Source organism: Schistocerca piceifrons, chromosome 6 (genome assembly GCF_021461385.2).
Source record: "Schistocerca piceifrons isolate TAMUIC-IGC-003096 chromosome 6, iqSchPice1.1, whole genome shotgun sequence".
Classification (NCBI taxonomy): Eukaryota; Metazoa; Arthropoda; class Insecta; order Orthoptera; family Acrididae; genus Schistocerca; species Schistocerca piceifrons.
This window is the reverse complement of record NC_060143.1, coordinates 579,801,454-579,820,189: the sequence shown is the minus strand read 5'-3', so window position 1 is coordinate 579,820,189 and position 18,736 is coordinate 579,801,454. Positions and strand designations below refer to the sequence as shown.

At 42.8% G+C, this 18,736-nt stretch overlaps 1 protein-coding gene across 3 annotated transcripts in view; it reads left to right on the top strand.

The window, feature by feature from the left end:
• LOC124803094 (alpha,alpha-trehalose-phosphate synthase [UDP-forming]) overlaps positions 1 to 17,168 on the top strand; it is a 117,498-nt gene extending 100,330 nt beyond the window's left edge. For all 3 annotated transcript variants that reach the window (XM_047264249.1, XM_047264248.1, XM_047264247.1), the window contains one exon: positions 13,144 to 17,168. In XM_047264249.1, the coding sequence (XP_047120205.1) occupies positions 13,144 to 13,419 (276 nt within the window). In that variant the 3' untranslated portion in view covers positions 13,420 to 17,168. The remainder of the gene's footprint in view (positions 1 to 13,143) is intronic.
• Positions 17,169 to 18,736: the final 1,568 nt, after the last annotated feature.

Sequence of the window (18,736 nt, the reverse complement as noted above, 5' to 3'; positions counted from 1 at the left end):
CAATCAATTTCTGTGAGTGGAAGGTGAGATGTGGAAGTGTGCTGTCATAACACCGCATGCGTCACACTCAAGTTGATAATCAGCAAATTAAACAGTTAACCATAATAATTAAGAAAAGTTATTAGTTGGAAACTTGTTAGTTGGTACAGTTATTTATTACACTCAGAACGCTGGAAACCACGTAATGATGGGAGTATCTGATGTGTCGGCAGCTGGGCCAACACCTTGTAGTTCGAGATGGCTGAAAATGCACGCTAGACTAACGCAGACGGGCGTGAAGTACTGGAACAGGCTACGTAATTAATGCTATGAAGAAAAGTACGTAGCTGGATTAATACTTATCTTTAATCAATCATTGTGGTACATCGCTCTTGACGATACGCAGGAGACTTTAATTACAATCACTGTAAGGCTAATGGTGCCTTGCTAGTTCGTAGCCATTAACTTAGCTGAAGGCTATTCTGTCTCTCGGCTAATGAGAGAGAAAGGCTTCGTACATCTAGTCGCTAGCTAGGTCGTCCGTACAACTGGGGCGAGTGCTTGTTCGTATCACGAGACCTGCCTTGTGGTGGCGCTAGGTCTGCGATCACACAGTGGTGACACGCGGGTCCGACATGTACTAAATGGACCGCGGCCGATTTAAACTACCACCTAGCAAGTGTGGTGTCTGGCGGTGACACCACAGTATCTATATGGGAGGTATTCGAGTTTTAATTCAGTGAGTCTAACAGAAATTAGTCAGGAGTGGCCGGAGTGCGAGGAGGCCAAATAGTGCGTCTGGGGGGCAGGCCGGGTGGCAGTTAGCATGAAGGGCAAAGCAAGTGGGCACTGGAAAGGGAAGGAGCACGTGCTGAGATCCTGAAAAAGAAGCCGAAGTTGCAGTTAAGAGGTAGTTGATGGGAGTGTACCTCACTTCACTTCGCTATCTGTGAACAAGTCCATCAGTGGACCTAACTCAAGGGAAAAGTGGTCCACCTTACGTTTTACTGTGGTGAACAGTAAAGAATTCACAGTATTTATTAAAGTGAAGTTTAGAGTTGTCTCCATGTTAGAAAACCATACAGAATGATATTAATTACAAGCAAAGTTAATGTTTGGCAAACTGTAGTGTGTGACATCACGGCTATCAAGAGTGAGGAGCAAGGGGGGGGGGGGGGGGGGTGATTTATCGTTGTTAGAGAGACGAAACTTAGCATTGTTGCTCTATCAGGATTGCAGGATAAGTTTTGCTAATGAACATTCTGTGCCAGTAATGTTGTCCAAGGAAAGTAGCACAGGCAGCAAACTTTAAGACTGTGTTTGTAAGAGACTGCTTAGATGCAAGTAGTGGATGAACAAAGCTTATGGTGTGTGCACTCCTGAGTGCGAATGTAGGTTGGACGGGGCTGTTAACCACTCAAGTGTTGTGCTATTGTTATTTCTGATGACCCTTTGGTCACAATTTGCAGTTTGTGGAATTTGCTGGCTTGGGGAATATCTAATTATTTCCAGGTTTCCAAACTGCAGTGGCAAGTTGTGATACGTCCCATGTGGCAGAAAGTATTATTTGCATCTCCCCAATATAAATTAGCTGTGTTGTGGCATTTATGAAACATAAATTCTTAACTGAGTGAAGTCTTTTTGTATGGCCTTTGTGCCACTGGTATCAGTGCACGGATGTTTACACAGTGTCTGTGAATTCTGATGAGCACCATCTTTGATGTAATTACTAATGTACAACCACTTATTTTGAGGACACTGGGCCTCCACAATATAGATAACTTCCGCCACAATTAGTTTCTCTTTATAGGTATTTGTTTCAAGTTCCCCAAGTGTGGTTGTGTCAAAAACTTACCTAGGCAGATTTCACATGCTGAAACACAGCCTCCTGATAACTGCACTAGAGGTAAATATGACTGGCAAAGTGAGACTGCCTGTCCGGGATGCAGTACTGAAAGGTACATCAGTGTCTATTTAGTTCCATACACCCCTGTACACTACCTCTTACTGTAACAGTGTGATATGCCCAACAGTAAGTTGTAGATTAGGATTTGACATTCTCTGAGGTGGCTGATGTACGAGGGCTGCCCAAAAAACAAAAACAGATTACATTGTAGTATTAAAAAAAAAATCGGTAAAAATGAAGTCCTATTGATTTTGAAAGCGACACACAAGTTCTACTTTTCAGCATTGTCTCCACACAAATTAAGGTTTTAGGTACTTATCAAAGCGGTGAACAAGCTTTGAAATTCCAGTGAAATAAAATTCTGCCACCTACGACCTCAACTAGATGGTCACACATTTCTGCAGATGAGTGTCGTCATCAAAGTGCTGTCTTAACAAGCTGTGTCCTCATTGTTGGAAACAGATGGTACTCACTGGCAGCAAAGTCCGGACTGTACAGTGGATGAGGAAACACCTCACACTTCTCGAATGCGATTTTCCGTGTGTGGTCAAGTGTTATTATGCAAAAACAAAATTTCTGAACTCTACTTTCCTTTGTGCTTATTTTGCAATGGTTTGGTGCAGGAAATTTGTGGAAAACTAAACAAGAGCTCTGTCATAGTGAAACGGCAGTCTTCTTGAATCTTCTCATTGATTTTTGACTGTTTCATCAGTCAGAATACTCGGCCATCCACCTCACTCTTCATTGTGAACATTAGTTCGGCCACTTTTAAACCTGGTGTGTCATTGGCACACTTCACCTTCAGTGATTAAATTCTCTCTGTATACTTCATACAGTTACTCATAAATATCAACTGGTTTATGATTTTCTGCCAACAAAAACCTTACTACTGATCACACTTCACAACTCATAGGAATATCTGTTGTGGCACACATTTAAAAATTCTATTGTGAAATACTTTGAAAGGCATGAACCTCACACTATCACAGCCGGATGCCAACTGAACGGCCAAATGCTCGTACAACAGTGTACCCCCCACCCCATGCTAGCCCCATCCATTGTTATTGCATGCAAAAACGTAATCTGCTTCCGGGATAGCCCTTGTACTTGTGTTGTATTCGTCAGCACCACATTTGTTAGATTCAGAGCAAAAATTAATCTGATCATGAGAGGATATTAGAAATGTTTCAGGGAGCGGTTCATTCAGCGAGGACCAAATGACTTTGTTAAAAATTCACTATCCTCTTTCTTTCTGAAGAATACAGTGACGTATTATTAGTGCCTTGTTTACATTGTACCCATTCCTGACAAAGGAGGTTATTGCAGTCAACAGTGATGTCATGGTGGAGTTGTTTTCTTTTCCTGATGCGCTCATATTTGATGTAATTGAAACTCCAAAACACAATAAATTAAGTGTGCATTGTTATCCTGTGATACTGTGTTCGATTGTTTGCTTAATGTAAAGCTTACATCAAAAGTAATTCATTTGACTTTTTTGCCACACAGTATATAAGAGACACAAGCCTGAGATTGTAGCAGTGCTCATTACAAATGAATTACTATCAAAAGAGGGATTCTTAGGAGCACTGCCAATCTTACACAGTCAGATTTGGCAGTCTGATGCAATCAACGTAAACTGCCACTTGAAAATTTGGCTTAGTTGCAGCTTACCTACACACATATCACCTGTTGTGTGCAAACTGTAGAAAACAGGTCAGTTATCTGCTGGCAGTGTTTATGCGTTCTCACAGTCAGCTGTTGAATGTCAAGTGGCATTGGAAAAGTGGCACACATTGCTTGAGCGGATACACCTCAGAAAAGGTGGAGAAGTGACCTAATTCCCCATACCCACCCTTTATGTTCTCCTCTATAATATCTTGCTCACAATACATTCGAAAATCTTACGCTTTATTTTGAATACGTTGGACAGCCAAGTTTGATCTAAGAGGTGTCAGGTCACAATCATGACTTCTCATCAGTAAAGGTGTAAATCAGCAAGAATGTTCCGAAGCGGTTACACATTCATCTCCTCCTATGCATTCAGGTCCATACTAATACATGTTATTTGAGAACTTGTGATAGTTCAGTGAAGTGATAAGTGAATTACATCTCCCTTTGTAGAAGTACAATACCTTAATAAGCATTATCTTCAAACAAATGTCACGCATGAGCTGGAGGTCCCATGAGATAGAAAAGCCATCCTAAAACTTATAAAAGCTATTATATTCAATACTTTTGAGTTCTGCCTGAGCTTTTGGTGCCAACAAATCATCCTTTCTACATCTACACATATATCGATACTCTTACGCATGCGCCATACCACTACTAGCTATTTTCGTTCTTGTTCCACTTGCAAATAGAATGACGCAAAAGTAGCTGTCTATATGCCTTCATAGGATTTCTAATTTCTCGTATCTTATGTTTGTGGTCCTTTCACGCAATGTATGTTGGAGGCAACGGAATCATTCTGCAGTCAGCTTCAAATCCTGGTTCTCTTAATTTTCTCAATAGTGTTCCTCAAAAAGAATCCCTCCAGGCATTCCTATTTGAGTTCCAAAGCATCTCCGTTACACTTGTGTTTTGTTTGAACCTACCAATAACAAATGTAGGACCCTGCCTGCGAATCTCTTCAATAATGTCTTCCTTTAATCCGATCTGGTAAAGATTCCAAACACTAAAGTAGTAGTCAAGAATAGGTCACACTAGCATCCTATAGGCGGTCACCTTTACAGATGAACCACGAACCACACTTTCCTAAAATTCCCCCAATACACCGAAGGCAACCATTAATCTTTCCTACCACAATTCTCACATGCTCGTTCCCCCCTGCTGGCCCAGGGTTAGAATAGGCCTGAGGTGTTCCTGCTTGTCGTAAGAGGCAACTAAAAGGAGTCTCACACATTTCGGCCTTTATGTGATGGTCTCCTGTAGGGTTTGACCTCCATTTTTCAAAATTTTCCCCAAGAGCAAGCCAAATGGGAAAGGTGCCTTACAATGTGCATAGTGTCTGTCATGCACTGAGACCTCTCGCATCCTTCGTCAATGTGGATCTGCAATTCTGCTAGTTCTCCTGGATGCATTTTCCTCCATCCTCTGGGCAGTATCACTTTCTGTGCTTTTGATATCCAACACAGTAACCAGTCTGTTGTGGTGGGGCCGCTGTTATATCCTAGCCAGTAATGCCACCCGAGCCCGCTGCCAAAAGGTTGGCAGCATCAAAGTCCGGACGCCGCCCGCATAAGCAGCGCCAGCGAGACAGCAAATTGCCGCAAGTCCGCGCGCGCCACCGCTGGCTTCTGGCTTCTTAAGCGCTGGAGTCGCGAGCGCTAGGACAGTTCTGTATTCGCCGCTCAGTTGTATACTCGCCACCGAATTGTGTACTTGCTAGTCAGTTGTGTGTTCATCGCAGCAGAGTTGTTGTTTGTCGTCAGCCGACGCTGACCTAGCCGCTCCGACTCGAACTAGACAGATTTCTGTAGACACCGAGTTCACTACTGTGTTTCTGTATCTTCGTTAATAAAGATAAGTACCGACTTTTACTTAATCAGAGTGTTTGGGTTTTCATCTTTCTGTTCACTGTTCCAGCGGACCGGTCGGCCCGCTATTAAAAGTGTGGCGGTGACTTCGTAAGCCGTTTCTACAGCGAATTGCTTGTCGCTACGAACACCGCCACAAAAGCCGCTATGTACCCTTTTGGTTGTAGATGCATGACCACACAGGGATTGCTCTGCAGATGCCTGCACTGTTAACTCCCCACGTATGCCAAGGAGTAGATGCCCATCACATCACCCTGGAGCATTGGGACTCCTAGCGATGGCAGTCCTGCCAGGTGGCCTTTGCTGCAGCTGGGTGGCACCCATGGGGAGGGCCCCTGGTCGGAGTATGTGGCATCAGGGTGGATGACACACCATGAAGCATAGTACATCATCTTTTGCTGGTGGTCAGACACCAGCAGTCTCTAAGTGGCCAAGGTCTAACTTTAATGCTAAGAAATATGACCCCAAATTGTCCCCCACCCCCTCCCCTGACCACACTGTGGGAGGATTGCCAGGTAAGGATGGCAGCGAAGGTTATTCAGCCTGGTCCTCGTATGTACAAAAGTTGATGGGGAATCTTTCTTGTCAGTTTTTTGTTGGGCATTTAGAGAACAAGTTTGGGGAGATGGAGGGCTTGTCCAAAATGCGGTCAGGGTCGGTCTTGATCAAAACAGCATCCCCTGCCCAGTCACGAGCACTACTCGCCTGTGACAGGCTGGGGGATGTTTCTGTTTCCATCGCGCCTCATAAGAGCTTAAATATGGTCCAGGGACCTTTGTTTGCAGTCTGACAATGAGCTGCACACCAATTTAGAGTGGCAACGTGTCCATTTCGTCTGGCACAACCACCGGGGTTCGAGCGATAATCAGGTTGCCACTGATGCCTTGATCTTGGCCTACAAGGGAGACACATTACCCGAGAAGATCAGGGTGATGGTCTACAGCTGTGACGTAAAGCCATATATTCCTCCCCCGATGCAGTGCTTTAAGTGCTGGAAGTTCGGCCATATGTCTTCCCGCTGTACTTCCAGTGCCACCTGTCGGGATTGTGGACATCCATCACATCCCAATACTCCCTGTGCCCCACCTCTCATCTATGTCAGTTATGGAGAACACCATTCGCCTTGCTTGGCAGACAGCAGGATTCTCCAGAAAGAAAGAAAAATAGTGGAATACAAGACTCTGGACCAACTAGTCTACACTGAGGCTAAGAGAAAATATTAGAGGCTACATCCAGTGCATATGACGTCAACCTAAGCCCCCGCCACCCATCAGGGACGTCAGTCCCCACTTCGCAGCCACACAGCCAGAGAAGCATAAGTCTTCTTTGGCTCCTCTCACCAGGAAGGGATCCCTTGGGTCAGTCCCTTCCCAGGTTCCTACCAGTGGCAAAGCTGACACCCGCCAGTGGCAGAAGCAATCACAGGAAGCTGGTCGTAGGGATTTGCAGTCCTCCTCAGTCTCTGAGACTGAATCAGTGAAGCTCTCCCAGCTGGACAAACCTAAGGAACAGCAAGAGAAACCTAAAAAGGAAAAGACCCCCAAGAACCAAGGCACTGCGGTGGGACCCACACCACCACTAGCTACCAGCTCTGTGTCTGAGGATGAAGTGGAGATCCTGGTGTCCGCCGAGGACCTAGATCTCGCTGGACCCTCAGACACAATGGATGTCAATCGCACGGGTACTCATCTGGTGGCAGTAGGTGACCCTGAGACGTAGAATGCCTCATCGAGTGTTTCATGCCTTCCCAGTCTCACGATCACGTAATCCTACAGTGGAATTGTGGTGGTTTTTTTACACCACCTGGCTGAGCTATGGCAACTGTTAAGCTTTACACTTGCTTTCTGCATTACCCTCCAGAAAACCTGGTTCCCGGCAATGCGGACCCCAGCCCTCCGTGGCTACAAGGGATATTGCAGGAACTGTAGTGACTAAAATAGAGTGTCAGGTGCCCCTTCAAACACCTCTTGAAGCGGTGGCTGTCAGGATAATCTTCCTCCTGATGGTGCAGTACCTCTGAACGTATTGGCCACACTGATTGATCAACTCCCTAAACCTTTCTTACTTTTGGGAGATTTTAATGCACATAACCCCTTGTAGGGTAGCGTCATGCTTACTGGCCGAGGTAGGGAAGTTGAAAATTTACTGTCACAACTCGACCTCTGCCTCTTAAAATACAGGTGCCCCCACACATTTCAGTGTGGCACATGGCACATATTTGGCCATTGATCTCTCAGTTTACAGTCCTGGCCTTCCCACATCTATCCATTGGAGAGCACATGATGACCTGTGTGGTAGTGACCACTTCCCAATTTTCCTGTCACTCCCCTGGCATCATGCCCATGGACGCCTACCCAGATGGGCTTTAAACAAGGCAGACTGGGAAGCATTCACCTCCGCTGTCACCTCTGAATCTCCCCCACATGGTGCCATTGATGTTGTCGTTGAGCAGGTCACTACAACAATCATTTCTGTGGTGGAAATGCAATCCCTTGTTTTTTAGGGTGCTCTGGCAAAGACAGTCCCTTGGTGGTTGCCAGAAGTTGCTGAGGCAATTAAAAAGCGTTGGTGAGCTCTACAGTGACATAAGCAGCACCCTTCCCTAGAGCACTTATTAGCCTTTAAGCGGCTCTGTGCCCGCATTTGCCAGCTTATAAAATGACGAAAACAGGAGTGTTAGGAGAGGTACATGTCGACCATTGGGTGTCATACGTCACCTTCCCAAGTCTGGACAAAGATCAGATGTCTTTTTGGGTACCAGACCCCAGCAGGCGTCCCTGGCATTAACATCAATGGTGTGTTATCTACCAACGCTAACATGATTGTCGAACACTTTGCTGAGCACTATGCACTATGCTTGAACATCTGCGTCGGAGAACTACCCCCCAGCCACTTGCACCCTCAAATGGCAGATGAAAAGGAAAGTCCTCTTGTTCACTACATGCCAAGTGAACCCTATAACGCCCCATTTACAGAGTAGGAGCTCCTCAGTGGCCTTGCATATTGCCCCGACACAGCTCCTGGGCTGGATTGGATCCACAGTCAGATGATTCAACATCTCTCGTCTGACTACAAGCGACATCTCCTCATCATCTTCAACTGGATCTGGTGCGATGGAGTCTTTCTATCGCAATGGCAGAAGAGCACCATCATTCCGGTGCTCAAACCTGGTCAAAACCTGCTTGTGTGGATAGCTACCGACCCATCAGCCTCCTCATCTTTCTTTGTAAGCTGCTGGAACATATGGTGTGTCAGTGGTTGGGTTGGGTCCTGGAGTCACGTGGCCTACTGGCTACATGTAAGGGTGACTTCTGCCAGGGTCACTCTACCACTGATAACCTTGTGTCCCTTGAGTCTGCCATCCAAACAGCCTTTCCCAGACGTCAACATCTGGTTGCCATCTTTTTTGACTTACGTAAAGCATATGACACGACCTGGCGACATCATATCCTTGCCACATTGTATGAGTGGGGTCTTCGGGGCCCACTCCCAATTTTTATCCAAAATGTCCTGTCACTCCGTATTTTCCGTGTCCAAGTTCCCCCATATACAGGAGAATGGCATTCCGCAGGGCTCCATATTGAGTGTCTCTCTATTTTTAGTGGCTATTAACAGTCTAGCAGCAGCTGTAGGTCTGTCGGTGTCAGCTTCTCTGTATGCAGATGATTTCTGCATTTTGTACCGCTCCTCCAGTACTGGTGTTGCTGAGCAGAGCCTACAGAGAGCCATTCACAAGGTACAGTCATGGGCTCTAGCCCACGACTTCCAGTTTTCAGTTGCGAAGTCGTGTGTCATGCATTTCTCTCGGCATCGTGTAATATATTGATTATTCCTTGCTACTGTAGTGTTATCTTGAAGCTGTGAGAAAGGAGGACAGGCTCTCCAAGGCGCGGAAGCAGAGACGATGCTGAGGGCAGACGAAACTAGGAGAGATATTGTTACATGAAGTAAACTGTAAGGGGGAGAGCCTTGCGAAAATGCAGACGCCCTCAGATGCTATTCCAGGGTTTTAGTTACTCTTCAAGGAGTTAATATGTAGCTTCATATGTCGTCTAGACGCTGTGGTAGGTTGCCACTGTAGAACTTTGTAATCAAGAGTCACGTACTAGCGTATAAAGCCAGCTTTATACCAGCCCTGAGAACAGCAATGTCAGTAGGCCCACAAGGGTTAGAAAGTGAGTGAACACACCAAAAATTGTTGACCTAGCAGTCCCTATTCCAGGGAGCCCGAGGGGCGGGGCTAAATGACGTATAACAATAATGTTGCAAGCCTTATTTGGCAGAGCAGTTATGTTTAGCTTTCAGCTGAACAATGTTGATACCAAATACGGACTTAGTTAGTGCAATTGCATTAACATCCCTGCCTTATGAGGAGTAGAGGGGACCTAACTAAACCATGATTGGCAGGCGCCTGCAAGAGACCTGCAGGATTGGCTGGGTGACTTTAAGTGGGAAAAACAGTGCCCACACGCGTCTCTGCATTTTGGCAGAGTTCTTAGTAAGACGATCTGGGCGCCGAATCCGCATCCGTCAACTCCAGCCTCGGTCCAGCTCCGCGTAAGTCTGCTCTCTCACTTGTAGTGCATAAGTGAACAGTTTCACATTCAGTATGTTTTGTTTTGAAACTAAGTTGTTGCCTGAAGATGCTGCTAGTGTTTGCTACTGTGGTTAGCATCCACTCCTGGGACTGGTGCTCTGGTTTCTCTTGTAACAGTGTTATTCGTGCTTTTTATAACCCTAGAATTAGCCTCCAGTGTATTAGTTAGTCCTGTCTGGAATAAACAACCATTTCAAAACCCTGTTTGTCCAAGAGTCTCCACAATGAGTTCCCTAATTCAAAACCCTGTTTGTCCAAGAGCCTCCACAACGAGATCCCTACCGAGTCTCACTACCTGCATTTCTAGCAAATGCCTGTACCAGTGTTGGCTCAGATAGAAGAAAACAATCAAATGCTGTCACTGTGAATTGTCCTTCTGCCTTCTGCTCTGTACCACTTGGGAGTGCGGACTGACCAGTAACCCCTTTTCTCCCTCTCCCACCATGTCAGGACACGACAATCGCACCGTTCATCCAGAACCAGAACTTTATCGTAATGATAATCCACTCACTATAATGGAGACATGTCAATTCTTAGGACTGGTTTTCAACACTCGATTGACTTGGCTACCTCACCTTTGTCAGCTTAAGCGGAAGTGCTGGCAGCACCTCAATGCCCTCCGCTGCCTGAGCAACACCAACTGGGGTGCAGATCGCTCTACGCTGCTGCAGCTCTACAGAGCCCTTGTTCAATCCTGCCTTGACTATGGGAGTCTGGTTTACTGTTCGGCTGCACCCTCAGCATTGCGTTTACTCGACCCATTGCGCCACTGTTGCGTTCGGCTAACGACAGGAGCTTTTGGAACGAGTCCGGTGACCAGTGTCCTGGAGGAGGCCGGAGTCCCTCCATGTCCTGCATCGGTGACCCAGGTCAGGCCTTACGATTGCTGTTCGCGTCCAGTCCCTTCTGTCTGAAATGGAGTCCTTCCCATTATCACCTGTCCTGTCCTTGACGTCCAGTCACATACACCTCCATCGTGTACACCTAGGCAGCAGATTCTTCTGGACCTTTTGCATGGCCCTAAGGACTCTGTTAACCCTGGCGACTCTCCACTATCACTTCCTCTCGATTCTTGACATGTACCAGAGCCATGAGGTGGTTTGCACTGACGGCTCGATGGCTAATAGTCATATAGGCTTTGGGTGTGTTCATGGAGGATGTATTGAACAGCACTCCTTGCCAGATGGCTGCAGTGTTTTCACTGCAGAGCTGGCGGCTATATCTCGTGCTCTTGAGCACATCTGCTCATTCCCTGGTGAGTCATTTCTCCTGTGTACTGACTCCTTGAGCAGCCTGTAAGCTGTTGACCTGTGCCACTCTCACCAGCCATTGGTAGTGTCCATTCAAGAGTCCATCTATGCCCTGGAATGGTCCCATCGTTCAGTGGTGTTTGTGTGAACCCCAGGACACCTCGGAATCCCAGGCAATGACCTTGCCGACAGACTGGCCAAACATGCTACACGGAAACTGCTTCTGGGGATAGGTATCTCCGAAACTGACCTGCGTTCTGTCGTACGCCACAGGGTTTTTCAGCTTTGGCATAACAGTACACACAACAAACTGCATGTCATTAAGGAGAATACGAATGTGTGGAAGTCTTCCATGTGGTCCTCTCGCAGGGAATCAGTTGTCTTCTGCCAGCTCCACATTGGCCATACGTGGTTAATGCAGGGTTACCTCCTCCGTCGTGAGGACCCACCTCTGTGTCGCTGTGGCTCACAAATGACGGTCGTCCATCTCTTGCTGCACTGCCCACTTTTATCTGCTCTGCAGCAGACTTTTAACTTATCCAGCACCCTACCTTCAGTGTTGGGTGACAATGCCTCAACAGCAGCTTTAGTTTTACTTTTTATTTGTGAGGGTGGGTTTTCTCATTTGATTTCAGTTTTAGCGTATGTCCTTTGTCCCTCTGTGTCCTCCGTCCTAGTGCATGTAGGGTGGAGGTTTTAATGTGTTGCAGAGTGGCTGGCTTCTCCTTTTTATTCTCATGGTCAGCCATGATAGTCTGCTCTCTTGTTTTGATCTCTTCTACATGTTTCTTGTGTGTATCTGTTGTTTTCTTATCCGATTTTGTCCATTTTAGTGTTTGTTGCCCTTCTGTCATTCTTGTACTTTTCTCCTTTCTTCCAGCTGTGTTTTGTATGTCTGTATTATTTTAATCCCACCTTTGTGGAATTATTTTAGTCAGAATGAGGGACCGATGACCTACCAGTTTAGTCCCTCTCCCCCTCTTTTACACCAACCAACCTCACATGCTCATTTGATTTCATATCGCTTTGCATCATTATGCCCAGATATTTCAGTGATGTGGCTCTGTCAAGCAGGATACTGCTAATGCTGCATCCAAACACTACAGGTTTGTTTTTCCTACTCATCTTCATTAACTTACTTTTTTTCTACATTTAGAGCTAGTGTCATTCATCACACCGACTAGAAATTGTGTCGAAGTCAGCTTGTTTCTTCCTACAGTCACTCAACTTCAACACCTTATCATACACCACAGCATCATCAGCAAACAACTGCAGATTGCTGGCCAGCCTGTCCACCAAATTATTTATGTGTATCACTGTTCCCTGAGGCACTCCTGACGATACCCTTGTCTCTGATGTACATTCACCATCAAGGACAACATACTGGTTTCTATAACTTAAGGAAACTTCGAGTCACTCACTGAACTTATTCCATATGCTTGTACCTTCTTTAACAGTCCTTCCATGTTATGTTGATCATATTTGTTAAACCAACAATGATGATTCAAGACAGAACTTACTGATAAATATTAAAAATAGTTACTATGATAGCTTTTGGAGGATTTAAGATGTCTCTTCTTGTTGCTTTGAGAGATTTGGAATACTGCTTGCAGAAAGTGCTATGAAATAGTAAATGGCACTCAAAAGGTTTATAAAACATTCTTATGTTATTAAAAAGTCACATTATTTATTTTAAAGTGGATTTGGAAATGTAGTCAAGTTTTAAATAACCATGTTTCTTTTGTGATGAACAGTTTGGCATCTATAAGGTAATAATTCCATCTCAGCAAAACGAATAGTATATGTCTGTCTCTACAGTAGTACAAGAAGCATTATGTGCCACATAACTAATTTTTTGCGCTGTTTCTTTTCCAGGCTCTAAAGGGAATGGCAGCTACTTTCAGGGTGACGTCATCCCACATAGTGAAGACTGCTGCCGAACGGCGACTTCCAAACACCGATTCAGTCCTCACGATGCTCAAGTGGTTAGAGCGCCACTTGAGTGGGAGAGAGCCTCGACAGGATGCAAATGGTGGCCCCTACAGGCGCCCTTCCAAAAGTAAGGGATCTCGATTAAGTGTTACAAGTGAAATGTCATATACACCACATTCCGTGTCACCAGAACCTCAGTCACCAGCAGTCTCTAATTAGGTGGTCAGTCCATCTCTGCCTGTCTGTCTGCTATGTTGGGAAGTTCATCACTTGTGTATGTCACTTTTTTTCTCGAGTTTGAATATGGGGTTACCAGTAGTGTATGTTCCCATATTTGTCTATTTGTCTCTAATTACGATTTATTGAGAAAGACATAGTTAGAGGATAGAGAGATTGTTCCCAGTGTAACATGTTGTAAGATAACAAATGTCTACTACTGTACCTACGGAAGTTTTTATGCATTTTGGTGCACAAATATGTGACAACGTGTAAGAGTATCTGGTAAGAAATGATACAAGTGGTTTGCTAATTGTTTACAAAAATATTTTTCATACATAATTCTTCAAACAGTGTGTATAAAAGGAAAGCAAAAGATGTCATGAGAATGCCTTCTGTGTCTTTTATTCTTATGGAATACTTATTTAGTGTTCTTTTCGTACTTGGATTCTGTCCTCTTTATTGTGTTCCTGACGTTGCACACTAAATGGAATCAGATTTGTAGAGATTTTGCCTGAATGTTTACATTTTATTTTGTGGAAAGATTTATCTTTTGTATTTTACAGATGAGATTAAAGCTGTAATTTGTTGAATTCAGTGATATATGTTTTTAGGCCGATTTTGTATGTATATTGGAAAAAGAATGTTTTTAACAAGAGATTTAATGTTATACAGTGTCTTCCTTTGCAACAACTACTCCAGTCACTGTTTTGTTGTTTCTTCCTCTTTATACCCATAATCTTGTATGTTGCATGTATGGAAATTAGGTTTTCATTTCTATGTGTATTTTGTGTGCTGCTCTTCATCACTTTCTCAGTGTCATGCAATCAGAAATTTTGTTGTTGCATTAGAGAGAAAATACCTGTAAGATGCCAGCAGTTCAATTTCAATATCATGTAGAAAGATTCTTTCAGATATTTAAATTGGAGACGACAGAGTGATGTTAGGGCAGATGTGGGTCAGTATGTAGCCACTAATTTGTCCAATGTTCAGTGCTTTGCATTAAGGGCTGACACCTTTGTAAATAGTCAGAGAAACTATCTTAAAATATGGTTTCTGTATTCTATTTTTTGTGTTTTTCTTTTTTAGTCTTTGTATTTCAACAGCCACATGTGTGATATATTGTCTGTGGTATGTTGTTAAAAGTATAATGTAATTATGGAAAGGGATGTCACATACATTGTAAAATATGGGACACATTGAGTTGTTAAGTTTATCTTTTTTGTAGTAGAAATAATTGTTGGAGTAAGATCTATGTAATTATTTTTATTACAACCTTAAATCAACTTTCAGCTTTAAAATCTGAAGCTTTAATAAATATCTCAATATCAGTAACAGAGAAACTTATCAATAAGAAAGTCATTGAAGCATAAAAATGCATACGCATTTCCAATTTGAAACTAAACAGTTTTATTGTAGTAGATATTATATGTGATAAAGATAGTGAGCAGAGGCCAGTAAAGAAGCTTAGTTGTTTAATTCGTGATATTCACATTCTGTGGTCCATTGGGTATCTATATAGAACAGAGGTATATATTTTTATATACATTGGGTGGTATTTAAGTGTGCCAAAAGTGACTGTCACCAGTTTCACTTAGTGAGGACCCTGCATTTCTGTGTCACTGTGGTAAGTGGTGAAAACACAGAAGTGGAGCCAATGTGTTATATTTATTCAGATGAATTTTACAGTAGAAAATATCTAATCATACTTGTCGTCTTTTATGGTGTTTCACCCTAAAATCCAATAATTTCTTCCAATTGCTGTTGTGTCTACCATTTAGCTGATTAATGATTAATGCAGAGTTAAATTGCCACCACTCACATAACTATAAATACAGACCCTACACAAGCCTCCATTCCTCACAGCCTGAAATTTTTCTATTCCATTTATGAATTAAAATGCCTTTCATCAAACAGACAGTGTTACACAGAACTCCATCAGTCACCCTACACATGATAATTGCGACAGCTTGAGGTTTCTGCCTCACGGAGCTGTGGGGAGTATTATATCTAATAAATGATGTGAAGTTGAACTATGTTGAAGACCAAAATGGTCTGAAACAGGAATCCAATTGTATCAGCCTGTCATAAATTGCAAGTTGAAAATTACATAATATTCTCAGCTGAGAGTAATGTGGCCATTTAGTCAACTGCTCATTTCTTATTTTGTTCATTATCATTGAGAATATTCCATGTTTTGAAAATTATATTAAATTTAAAATATTATACACATTTTTGGAGTTCTTATAGCCTCACAGAATTCTACATCTTGTTTGCGTCCTATAACAAAATGTTTGCACATTCCAGAACATCTCACAGAAGTAAAAATAAATAGGATATTGAATAAATTGTTATTATGGATTTCTGATCACTGCAGAAACTGTCTTATTTCACCTTTGAGATGAACATTCAGCAAGAGTAGGGAATAATGATGTTAACTTCCCAGCAAATCTCACATTCTTAGTCTAAAACTGCTATCAAAAGCTACAATCTACTGACCACAGTAAGCTCATCAGAATAAACACTTGCCTTACACCAGTTTATTATGCAAAAACATAAGAAGTGTGATTTAAAATTGTGTCTATTCATTGTGAATTATGAGTAATGGCAAGCATTTTGTGACTGGAGGTTTGTGAAACATTTATGCGTATGGTATTGGTTTCATCCATTATATGGCAGTCTTTAGTATAAATATTAGCTCACTATTTCCTGTTTCTTGAGAGGAAAAAATTGGTCTTCCTCTGGTGTTGGTTCTTTCAAATGTCTTGTGCTGTTTCCAAGGTTCCTATTTGGAACTGCTTTTCTGTTTGGAAAGGCAGTCTTGTGTAAGCCTAAGTGAATCTCTTTTTTTTTTTTTAGTATACAGATACTGTGAAATGTGTGTTTGGAAGCTAATCAAGGGCACCAGTGGCTTTTTTATAAATCCAATATATTCTATTTTTATGTGTTAAGGAAATGTTGATATATTTTAGATGTTTATCATTGTATAAAGTAATTGTGACTTAGTTGACGCACAGTCATGAGAGTTGTTGCAGTTCCAAAATGAACTTTTTGTTGTTAATTTCTTTAAGGTAATGTTAGAAATTGTTTCAGACATTTCAGTGAGAGTTGTTAAAATGATATTTTTGTGATAAAATCTGTATTTTTTTTCTTCCATGTTTGTGATTTAATTAGTTGTTCTGCCACAGCCAAAATTGATTTTGTTATTGTCCTGCTGTAACTATCACTGATTAACCCAAAGTTAAGACCCTCCATACAGATCAGCTTTCCTTAGCAACATTGTTTCACACATGTATGGCTTTTTATAAAGGCTGTGACACGACATGAAATCTAGTATAAACATTTAAGTAATTCCCCTGCAGACAGGGGTCAAACACAAGCCATGGTGCTATTACTCGTGGAAAGGAAAGAAACAAAAAAAAGGTGATTTAATTTGTACACATTTACTGTATTTAAAGATAAAGCTCTTGTTAGTGTAAGTAATTTTATTAAAGTTATATATGTTAAGTAAGCTCAGTATTGAAACAAAGATTCCCTTTACGTACTTTCTAAAAGTGTTTGTTGAACTTATTTTTATGACTGTTATACATATCAAGAAAATGTGACGCTAATGTTAAGTGAATGTCGTAGTTTAATTTAAATGTTAACACAAGTATATACGAGACGTGGAAATTTCAGGAAAATACTCTGTGCAGTTTTTTGTATCTGTCAGTGGACAAGATGAAAAACAAATAAAAATACTATAACATTGATATTTTTTTTAACAAAGAGCATGTGAATTTTCTTTCCATCAATCCCCAGTTCTGTAATCAGGCATTAGTAAAATAGTCAGGGAAAGAAGAAAATCAAAATTTTTAATAATGCATACCTGCTATCAATAAATGAATGATGATCTGTTTTGCTATTATGTTTGAGCTTATAATGTTTGGAAATGGCACAGTCTTTCTTAAAGTACAGTTATAAAAAAGATAATTCTCTCACTTGCACTCTGATATTCATAAATAGGTACTTTCCATTTAATAATGAACAGTTATTTTTTATTTTTATCTGTGTGTAACGATAATCCAAAACTGTCTGAATGTATCTAATCAAACAATGGAAAATCCAGTATGGAATAATGACAATATTATGTCACCATATAGTGGAGATATTGAGTTGCAGACAGGCACAACAAAAAGACAGCTAAAAAAGTAAGTTATTGGCCAAAAGGCCTTTGAATGAGACAACATACACACAAACATTGATGCAAACATAACTCACACACAAATGACCACTGTCTCTGGCTGTTGAGCTATGAGCAACATCGCATGATTGGAGAAGCAGTATGAGTGGTGGGGATAAGTAGGAGGAGTGTTAGCAGGGCTGGGGTTGGGGACGGTAAAGTGCTGCTTGTGGGTGCATGCAGGGATGAGGTATGGAGAGAATAGGGTGGCTGGGTGTAGTTGGGTGGTCAGGTGGGGGGGCAGGGGAGCAGAAATGGAGAGAAGTAAGAAGACTGGAATAGAAAGCTGTGTAGTTCTGGAGTGGGAACAGGAAGGGGATAGGTGGGTGAAGGACAATGATTAATGAACGCTGAGGCCAGGAGGGTTATGGGAATGTAGGATATATTGCAGGGAGCATTCCCACTTGTGCAGTTCAGAAAACCCGGTTGTAGTAGTAGGAAGGATCCAGATGGCACAGACCATGAAGCAGTCATTGAAATGAAGAACATTGTGTTGGGTAGCATGCTCAGCAATTGGGTGGTCCTGCTGGTAGTCAATGCCATTCACTCACACGTCTCCTTCCCTGTTCCCACTCCAGCTCTACAAAGCTTTCTCTTCGATCAATTCACCCATAGTCGTTTTTGCTTCTCTATTCTCTCCTCCACCCCCCCCCCCCCCCTCCCAACTCACCCCTACCCACTCATCCACCCTCCTTCCATGTGATCTTTGGACTGCACCTAGCTGTCCTACTGTCTCCATACCTCGTCTCTGTATGCTCCCACAAACAGCACTTTACCATCCTTTCCTTCAGCCTGCTATTCCTCCCTCTCCCCACCCCAACCACCTGCAAATTTATACAAAGGTGAAACCAGTGATGGAGTTTTGCTGAATTCTTCGAAGTCCTCAGACTGAGCTGTAATGATTAAGTGGTTCTGTACCCCAACATAAGCATCAGTCACTAAATAAACTGAAAAGGAAAAGAAGGTCTGGCATTGAATATCTGGAGGTCACTGGAGACAGAGTACAAGCTGGGGTCGGGGCAGGAAAGTGGACCATCCTGACATTTGTCTTAACTTATTCGAGGAGACAACAGAGAACCTAAGCCAGCCGGTGCGGCT